Below are 9524 nucleotides of genomic sequence, written 5' to 3'. Positions count from 1 at the left end.
TCAGAGTTGCGGACGGACTGTGGCCTCCTGCAGGACCCAGAGGAGCCCCAGTTTTTTTTTTGCAGGCTGTCGCGAGCAGAGCGCCATTTTGCTGGCCACGTCGGGAAATTCGCAGAAGAGTAAAGCTGGCGTCGCTTCGTAGGAGGGGGATTTGGACTTTGGCCTTAATTTGCTTAACGGTCAGTCTTTTTCTCTCTCCTATGAACTCGACGCCAAAAATCATCAATTCATCACTTGTTAAAAAATTGTACAATTTGTGAAAAAGGAAATAATAAAAACAAAAATGTTTTTTAAGTAAAAAGAAATCTCGAGTTTTAATTACCAAAAAAAAAGTGTCAAATGGTGTCACGAAAATTCGCAGCCGCTCATATAACCTGTGAGTCGGCCTGATACATTATTTTTTTATTTGAGCTTGATAAGCAGCTTATCGAAAGGGTTGGGCAATCTCAGGGCAGGAAGTGGCGGCGATGCGTTTTGGCGAAGGAATTATACAAGAGCAGTGAGCAGTTCTCACATCGATTTTCTCGCTCATGGTTGCTAAGAGGCTCCGGCGACACGTGTCGAGGGCCAACCTAAAATTAGGTCACGCCAGCCAGAAAGCAGGCCAAGTTTATGTGTTGCCTATGCGTGCAGCCGTGGCCAAAAAAGGACCCATTTTCCGCTCCACGTGCCGACCTCTGCTTTATGCTTTGCTCTCGCAACACACACGAGCGTCTTTTCTTCCCTCTGAGATTTTCGAACCGGTTTTTCGGAAAATTTTGTATGAGAAGATTGATCTTTTTGAATGAACAAGGCGAGATTATGTACAGAATTCAAAGCGCTCAAGGCGAGTGAAGCAATTTTTCGTGTTTGCTAAGCTTTTATCTCAAGAATTATTCGCAGAATGTAGGGCTGCTCTCTGTCTCCTTCTTTTTTATCATTCCGAGATTGCTCTGCTTATTTGTGGAGAAACCGGATTTTCCTAATTTAAGATGAATGGAATTCTAAAAATAAGTTATAACTCCAACGGTTTTCCTCAATTTACCAGGAAATGTATAATAACGAGACCACTAGAAGGAAATGCGTAACAATGTTAAATAAGTCTTAATTAAATTACATTTAATATTTTATAGAGGAGATGATTGTTTTCATGAAAAACGTGTATATGTTTTAGTTTCTTTAACTCTTATTCCTATTTTCCTTTTGACCCAATTGTAAATGGGAATTACGTCTGACAATGAGTGTACTATTCGTAATATCACACCATAAGCTGATAAAGAGTGGCAATAAAAGAAATAATAATTTAAATTTAGTTAATGGGAAAAAAATAAATAAATAAAATAAAGTAATAATTTTATACAGTTTTGTTTTTCACCCAAATAAGAACTTATTTATGTGAAGAGGTTGACCTCAGTTTTTTAGTGGTTTGTTAAATTTTGCTGAATTATTTCGTACTCTTTGTCTCACCTACGAGACATGAGTTCTAGAAATAGATTTGCAGAAACTGGTAGAGACCCGTTTTTTTTTAAGCAAAAATTTTTAACGAGGAAAAGGCCCATATTTCAAATTAATTTATTATTAATAATTTTAATTTACAATATACTATAGCGTCTATAGCAAAAAATAACTTAAGTTCTGAGTTCAGATCCTTTATTGTAAATTTGCAGTTTTGATTTCTACAAAATTTCCAAAAACATTTGGCTGTAAAATTATATATTTGTGCTAATTAATAAAGTCATCAATTATTAGAAGAAAAGTTTTTTAGCACAGTTAGCACAATAGTGTGCGCCTTTCCTTTCCCTAGTGTCAATAAGAGCAAGACTTTTTATTTTCAAACAAATTAAATAAAGATTTGAATTAAAATATGTTAATTCCATTATCTTTTAAAAGAAAATAATATTGTTCTGTAATTTATGTAAACTGAAATAGAATGGCAGAATGGGAATAATATATAGTGAATACTTATTATGCATTTCATTTTCTAAAATTGTAATTATAAACATCAGGAGACAGGAATCATCTGCTTCACGTTTTGTAACAAATTTTTTTTATAATTATTTTGTATGCATTTGTATTTTATGCTAAATTGAATTAGAAAAGTGATTGATTTATTTTTGTGTTAAACCTAATTGACTCCATCAAGAATTTTTGAAGATTTACTTTTAATTTATTATTGAAGAATAGAAAATATCAGCTAAGACTGATTTATTATGCAAATGCAACATAATTAATTGAATTAATTAATTTACATTGTAAGTCAGATTGGTACTTATAATTGGTACTGAAAAAAATAGCAAATTAAATCCACCGCTAGAATTAGGACTCAAAATAATTTATTTGAATAATTTAGTTGCAAATTTAGATAAAACTCTTTTGATGTTGAGCGTTTTAGCAGACATCTGCTAGTTGTAAACCCTTTCTTCTCTTTTTCAAATCCAAATTTTTTTTGTATTGATGGAGAAGAATAGATCATAATAATAAAATTTTGCGGGGCAACTCATGTACCATACCGTATATTCTATTCTATATAATTAAAAAAATGGATGTTATGATATGAATTAAAAATTATTGAGGCAAGTTCTAATTCAAGTAAATATGAAAAAAAAAATTCAAAAGATACATTTATGTATTTAATTGTAAATTGCGCAGCATCTTTTTGTTAAGGGTTTATTAATATTTGGGAAAAATTCAATGAGATTGAATATTAATCAAAGTGCGTTGAATTTTGAATGAAAGGAAAAACCCCTAGCAAAATGAATCATTCTTTGCGCATCAATAAAACGAATAAAACACAGCAAAAAGTGCTGCGATGCGTCACACGAAAGGAAAATTCAAAAGAGTTCAATTTGATTCAGTTGTGTGAGGTTGAGTGCATGAGAGCCAAGTTCAAGTTGCAAGCAGCTAGTACAACGGTTAGTTGGGTTAGTAAGAGAGAGGCGAAAAACGGCCAATTGCTGCCATCTGTCTGCAAAAGGGCAACTCGCGATGGTGCTCACGACGGGGGCGTGGTCGGAGGTGGTCGTACGATTAACTGCGTATTGACCCAGAGTGCGGCGCCCGCGAACCCACGATCGATAGCAAAGCGCAGCATAGCGGTTCATGGTGCGCGTGGCTGTACACAACGCTGTACAGCTGTTAGGGTGGGGGCGGGGGAGCTCGCAGTCGTCGGTCGGAACTAGAAAGAAAGAGAGAAAGAAGGAGACCCGGGCCCTTCGGTCGTCGGTGTGTGACAGCGGAGAGACATCACCACGCCTGCTGCCCGCCCGTCCGGTCGCCGAAGAACCGACCAACGAGATGCCCGATCGGCGGCGGTAACACCAAGGACATTGCCGCCCTTTCTTCGTCCTACCGAGGAGGATCTTGCCGGCGCCCCTCGTGCTGCCACCCGCCCTCGCGATGGCCACCCCCGACTATGTGCCCGTGCCCGAGTTCTACCGCAACCGCTGCCTCTTCATCACCGGCGGCACCGGTTTCATGGGAAAAGTCCGTCTTTGATATTTATTCCGTTATTTATTCGACTAATTATACACGTAATTATCTCAATTCGCAGGTGCTGCTCGAGAAGCTGCTGCGCTCCTGTCCCGACATCAAGAATGTGTACCTACTGATGCGCCCCAAGAAGGGCCAGGATGTCGCCACCAGACTTGCTCAGCTCCTCAACTCGCCCGTCAGTACCAGTCTTTTTATTCTAATATGTAAATGAGGCATCTGGGATCTGGGACCGGAAAATTAAAGAATTTAAGAAATTTTTGAAAACATTTTAGTTGTATCGGGGTGTATTATTGTTGGAGCTGTATTTTTCATTTTTATTCGAGGAATTTTGGAATGCCACAGAACTTAAAAATCCACTCAGAAGTGGGTTTGGGAAATTTTTCTTTCATTTGTGGCTAAACTCTTAACCAAAAACCACAAAATAATACCCGCGTTCATATCACAAAGTATTTTTGGACACATTATTTATCTTTTTAAATTAATAATTTAAAATGAGAGTTGTTTATTAAATCTGCACAATCAATAATTATTGCATGTTTCCAGTTATTTGACACAATTAGAGCAGAGCAACCACAGTCCTTGGGTAAGGTCATCCCCATTTACGGGGACGTCACAGAACCTGAACTAGGCATCAGCCCTGCTGACCAGAAGGTGCTCATCGACAATGTAAGTCCATTTTTTATTAAATTCATGGTCTTCTTCACCATGGGAAATACATATCTCTCTTGGCACAGGTTTCTGTCGTCTTTCACTCTGCAGCCACAGTCAAATTCGACGAGGCCCTTAAGCTCTCGGTGACCATCAACATGCTGGGCACCAAGCAGCTGGTTGCTCTCTGCCATAGAATGATGTCTTTAGAGGTAAGAGATTTTAAATTTTGCACCAGGATTTTTTTTTTGACAATAAACAATATTTTGTAAGAATCAGTAAGAAACATCTAAAAGAAAACAATCAATTTTAAATTTTGACAAAAAAATTTTTCCTAATGATAAAAATCTATACTTAAAGGAAGCTTAAATTTCCTCGTTTGTGATTTTTTTAAACTTCAAGCTCAAACTGCATCACCATCCCTATAACAAAAATAATTTTCTCCTTAAAATCATTACATAATATAGATAAATCAATTAATTTTTGAGGTCATTGACCTTGTTGAGTATTCAACTTATTTTCCCGAGGGCGCGTCTAATTGCTGCAAGATAATTTTATTCTCTTCTTTGTAGTAAACACCGTGCAAGGGGTCATTCGTCTCTTATTATTTTTCAACTACTTTCTTTAAAAAAAATTGGTGCCAACCAAGCCGCCGTGTTCAAGGCGCCGATTAATCCTGGTGTGCTAGTATGACTCGAGCGCTTAGCTGGCTTCATTTGCCATTGATAAGTCGGCGCACAGACGGACTGTACTGAACCCCTTTGTGTCTCGAAAAGTGTCGCTTTTGCTCCGCCCGCGCAAAATGTATGACGGGTGTAGTATAAACTTTCAAACAACTAAAAGCAACTGCCAACAATCCTCGGTGGCGCCTCTTATCAAAAAGAAAAAAAAAACTCGGCAGGGGCAATTAATTAATTGATCCCGCGAAACCCCAGCAGCCGCCGCTCTCGGCCTTGGATCCCAATTTGGAGAACAGTAGCCGCAGCGGGCAGGCAGCTGCTTCCATCACTACTATACTCTAGAAAGAAAAAGAACTCAATAATAGATATGTTTGCCATGGGCGGCGGGAAAAATCATTGATACTATGGAATAACAAGTTAATTTAATAATTGTAATACTGCGTGGGTCGACGTAGATGCTCGCGGGGAATGCCTATGTCTGTTTGTCGCGCCTGGAAAAACAATGAAATGCACAGAATTATGAGAAATACAATAATAGAATTAACTGCCTCCGTCTAGATATTCTTCCTATTTACGAAGGGTTAACATTTTTTTATTAATTTTCTAGAGGTAAAAAATATTTACATTTAATTCTAATCGTTTAAATAAACAATTTATTCAATTTCATCCAACATTTTAATGCCCTATTATTTTGAAGTAATTTAATTAAAAGCGTAGAAAGGTAATTTACAATGTTTATGTAAAGAGCAAATCAGCTGACCCGCCCTTATGGGCTTACTTTCAAAATTAAATTTAACTGCTAATGGACCTCGACCGCAAAACATTTTAACGATTATGTTTGAAACATTTTAATTTGCTAGAAAAGTCAGGTAAATAATTTTCTCCGTTATGCTTAATTAAATTTGAAAAATTCTAAAATGACCTGTTTTTTTTTATCAGAATTCAAGTTTTATTGTTTACAAAAATATAATTATGCTTTTAGGCACTAGTGCATGTATCAACAGCATACTGCAATTGTGACCGCGAGCAGGTCAACGAGATCATCTACCCGCCTCCGTACGATCCTGAGAAGATCATTCAATGTATGGAGTGGATGGACGAAGAACTGGTCAATGTGATCACGCCGCATTTGATCGGCAAGCGGCCCAACACCTACACCTTTACGAAGGCGCTTGCTGAGCACATGTTGCTCAAGGAGAGCGGAAACTTGCCCGTCGCCATCGTCAGACCCTCAATTGGTATGAAGCCCAAATCGTCCTCTGATCCCTCGCAAGAGATAATTATTGAATTGAAGCCAAATCCTAGACCACGAATTTAATTAATAGCGCTGTGATTGTATTACCCTTGGTTAAAATTTAAAATTTGGTTTAAATGTGAGTAGATTATCAAAAAGTGATAAGCTCTTGGGTGGTCAGCTAACATAAAACTCCTTTTAGTGAAAATACAAGCACACCCTTCTTGGCCACTCGTTTCGTGGAATTTTTTGTTTGCACTTTGATAAACGTTAGCAGTACGTCAAGTTTAATCACATTTAAGTCTGGTTCTGTGTGATGGATTCCTCCAAATGTCATCTAATCATTTTTGGGTGGAAATATATGAGATAAAATTGTGAGCTTTTAACCACTTTAGCTCTAATGTGGAGGGGTAAAAAAAATTTAAAATCTTGATAAATGTTTGACTAATTTTTTCAGAATTTTTAATTAGGATTTGCATCAGTAAAAAAATTCATATATAATGTGTTATTAATTTGAAAATAATGAAGTTGAATTTTATTTTATGGGCTTTTAAAATGATTTTCAGTTTTGTCAGCGTACCGAGAGCCTCTGCTTGGGTGGGTGGACGGCTGGAACGGCCCCACTGGCGTAATTGCTGCTGCCGGCAAAGGAATCTTCCGAACTATGCTTTGCAATGGTGCCATGGTGGCCGACCTCGTACCCGTTGACATTGTAATCAACCTGCTGGTTTGTGTTGCCTGGCACACGGCCACCACAAGGTTTGCCAATTGAGCTCCCATTGATTTTCAACTGGTCTTGAATGTTTTATGTCAATTTTAGGCCAGATGGAATTCGTGTGTATAACTGCACGACAGGCATGCAGCGGCCAATCACGTGGAAGGATTTTGTGGGCAACTGCTTTGTCTATTTCCACAAGCACCCGCTGCGGGACACCCTGTGGTACCCTGACGGGACCTGCTCGACCAACTGGTTGCTCAACTTTGTCAGTGAGACGGTGATGCATACCCTTCCTGCCTACACCATGGACAGCGTCAGCAAAATGTGTGGGCAGAAAGCTTAGTAAGTAAAACCTCTGGCATAAGTAAAATATTTTAAGACAAAATATTTTGAATATTTATTTAATTTTAGTGAAGCTAAAAATCATTTATAAAAAGAAATTGACACTCGAGGGGATGCTCATGGAAATGAAGAGATTGGGCTTTTCTATAACTTTAAGAATTCATAATTATAATTACATTAAAATTACTTTCTTTCGTCATTTCTCTTAACTGTAATTTTATTTAACTTTTTTTAAAAGAATTTAGATCTATTTAAATTTTAAATTAACTTTTTAATTAATAGTATGGTGCGCACCCACGAGAAGCTGAAGAAGGCTGCGGAATGTCTGGAGTACTTCTCAACGCACCAGTGGCAATTTTCCAACACAAACGTAGTTGCCCTGCAAGAAAGGCTGTGTGGTGACGACCGGAGACAATTCTCCTTTGACGTCCGTGACATCCACTGGCCCAGTTACATCGAGAATTATGTTATCGGAATCAGGCAGTTCATCTTTAAGGATCCGCCTGATACCCTCTGCGTCGCTAGAAAGAATCTTCAGTGGTAATAAAATTTACAATTCCTGTGGTCTTTACTTTTTCTTGATTGGTTATGTCTATTGACTTGCTCTGCTTGTTAGCAAATGAATGGTAATTTAATTTCCTTCAATTTGCAGGCTGTACTTGCTGCACCGGTGCACACAGGTTCTGGGTGTGCTGCTCGCGTGGCGAATCGTGATGCTGCGCTCGTCAACTGCCAGGAACCTTTGGTACTCCCTCTTCAGCATGATCATGCGCATCGTCCGCATGGTGCCCACCCACATATGAAGAAGCACCATGCCCAATTTATGCTGCTCCTCTCTCTATAGTGAAGCTGCCTCTTTACACATGGACAAACGACAAGAAATGTAAAAGCGCTGATTTCAGAAATCACCCAGCTTGAATCTTCAGCACAACTCTTCTTATATTCCAAGACAGACAGGAGAATTTCGAAGAAAGCAGGTTGCCTCTCCCCGCTGTAGCCAATTTTTCAGTTGTCAGACAGACTGTTATTAAATAGTCAAGCACGTAGTGTTAAGAAAGAGACAAACCGATTTGGCGACAGAATATCATTGGTTTGATTGATGATGCGAATAATGTGATTTTAGTGTCATTGTCAGTATATTGTGGGCAGTGTGGGGAAGAACGCGACTTTGCCGATTCCCAAAGATGTTAACCCAAAGATTCCAAGCACCAATAACTAAAAAAAAACTGAATTTATTAGAGCAAAAAAGACAATGTGAAAAAGAGGGAGACAGAGCATTTTTCACACTCGCTGGGTTTGACCGATTTTAGTCACCAATTCTGAAAATAAACCCAACCGCGTTTATATAATAATAATAAATACTAATTAGCCAGAGGGAAGCTGCTGTTGAATAAAAGGATATCTTGCGTGCCAGAGAGACACACAGTAATTAAACAGTTGTTTAAAGGAATCGTTAGAATCTGACGTAGAGGGTGTGCTTGTTGTTAATTTGTTCAAAAATTTATTGAGAAACGTCAGTTTTGGTGACGATGACGACAGCCCATTTGTATTTAATCAAAACGCTACCGATGATTAGCCTACATGTAGTCAAGACGCAAGGATATACAGTAGACTCCATAGAGTCACTTGCTCTGGTCTATTCCTCATTTTCTTAGCATTTTTTTTAAATATATAAATTTACTTTGTAATCAAAATTTAGTTTTAAGGAAATATAACATTTTGGCTGCACATGAACTGGTCATGTCGTTAAAAGTGACTTTGGCTTGTGTGTGTTTTTTAGCCAACTCTAGTTTGGTGCTCTCGTTTCTTGAGAAGAAACCTGCAATTATTGATCTAGTTTACATTATACACATACAATACGCTTGTGTTACCATCACTTGTTTTAATACGCAATCTCTTTGTTTTATTAATAGAGCTGATGAGTTTATTTGAATTGTTTGTTTTTGTTTTTATTATGCTAGTTGATTTATTGTAACGATTAACAAATCAGTTTAACCTCAATTTATTTTACGTTAATTTATTTATTCAGTGAAGAAAGTTGCATTCTTTTTCCCGTTATTTAATATATCTGCGAAAAAAAATGTAAATGTTGTAGCGCGCGAAAATGGGATTTTACACAAACAACACAATAAAATGCAAGAAGTGGTCATTGAGTATGTATTATTACAAATAATAATATGTAAATTTCCATCCACGCTTCATTCAAGTTGCAGTATTATACTGATTTTTATCGATATGAAATTAATACAACAATAAAATTTGCTCTTTTCAATTACAGCTCAGACAAGTTTCATTCTTGCTTTTATCACTCTCCATTTTTAATTTATGATAGAATCAGGTCTGCCGCACGTCTACTTTCAGTATATGAGAGAGCATGCGTTGAACAACAAAAAAGGCGCTATTGTGATAACCTTTTCTTATCAGCAGCAAG

At 37.6% G+C, this 9524-nt stretch overlaps 1 protein-coding gene across 1 annotated transcript; it reads left to right on the top strand.

The window, feature by feature from the left end:
• Positions 1-3088: 3088 nt before the first annotated feature.
• On the top strand, positions 3089-9370 carry LOC132200903 (putative fatty acyl-CoA reductase CG5065). Its single transcript, XM_059626678.1, has 9 exons — positions 3089-3462; positions 3530-3646; positions 4015-4137; positions 4206-4331; positions 5782-6037; positions 6600-6792; positions 6854-7093; positions 7376-7633; positions 7746-9370. Exons 1-9 carry the CDS (start codon positions 3376-3378, stop codon positions 7894-7896), a joined length of 1551 nt encoding a protein of 516 aa, XP_059482661.1. The 5' UTR covers positions 3089-3375; the 3' UTR covers positions 7897-9370.
• Positions 9371-9524: the final 154 nt, after the last annotated feature.

Source organism: Neocloeon triangulifer, unplaced genomic scaffold (assembly GCF_031216515.1).
Source record: "Neocloeon triangulifer isolate White Clay Creek 2 clone unplaced genomic scaffold, ASM3121651v1 ptg000014l, whole genome shotgun sequence".
NCBI lineage: Eukaryota > Metazoa > Arthropoda > Insecta > Ephemeroptera > Baetidae > Neocloeon > Neocloeon triangulifer.
The sequence above is the reverse complement of the archived record's forward strand: the minus strand, read 5'-3'. Positions and strand labels throughout refer to the sequence as shown.

Coding starts and splice junctions, on each gene's coding strand:
- LOC132200903 (XM_059626678.1), top strand. CDS start 3,376: ATGGCCACCCCCGACTATGTGCCCGTGCCCGAGTTCTACCGCAACCGC. Junction 6,793..6,853: donor TGGCACACGGCCACCACAAG/GTTTGCCAATTG, acceptor TGTCAATTTTAG/GCCAGATGGAATTCGTGTGT. Junction 7,094..7,375: donor ATGTGTGGGCAGAAAGCTTA/GTAAGTAAAACC, acceptor TTTAATTAATAG/TATGGTGCGCACCCACGAGA.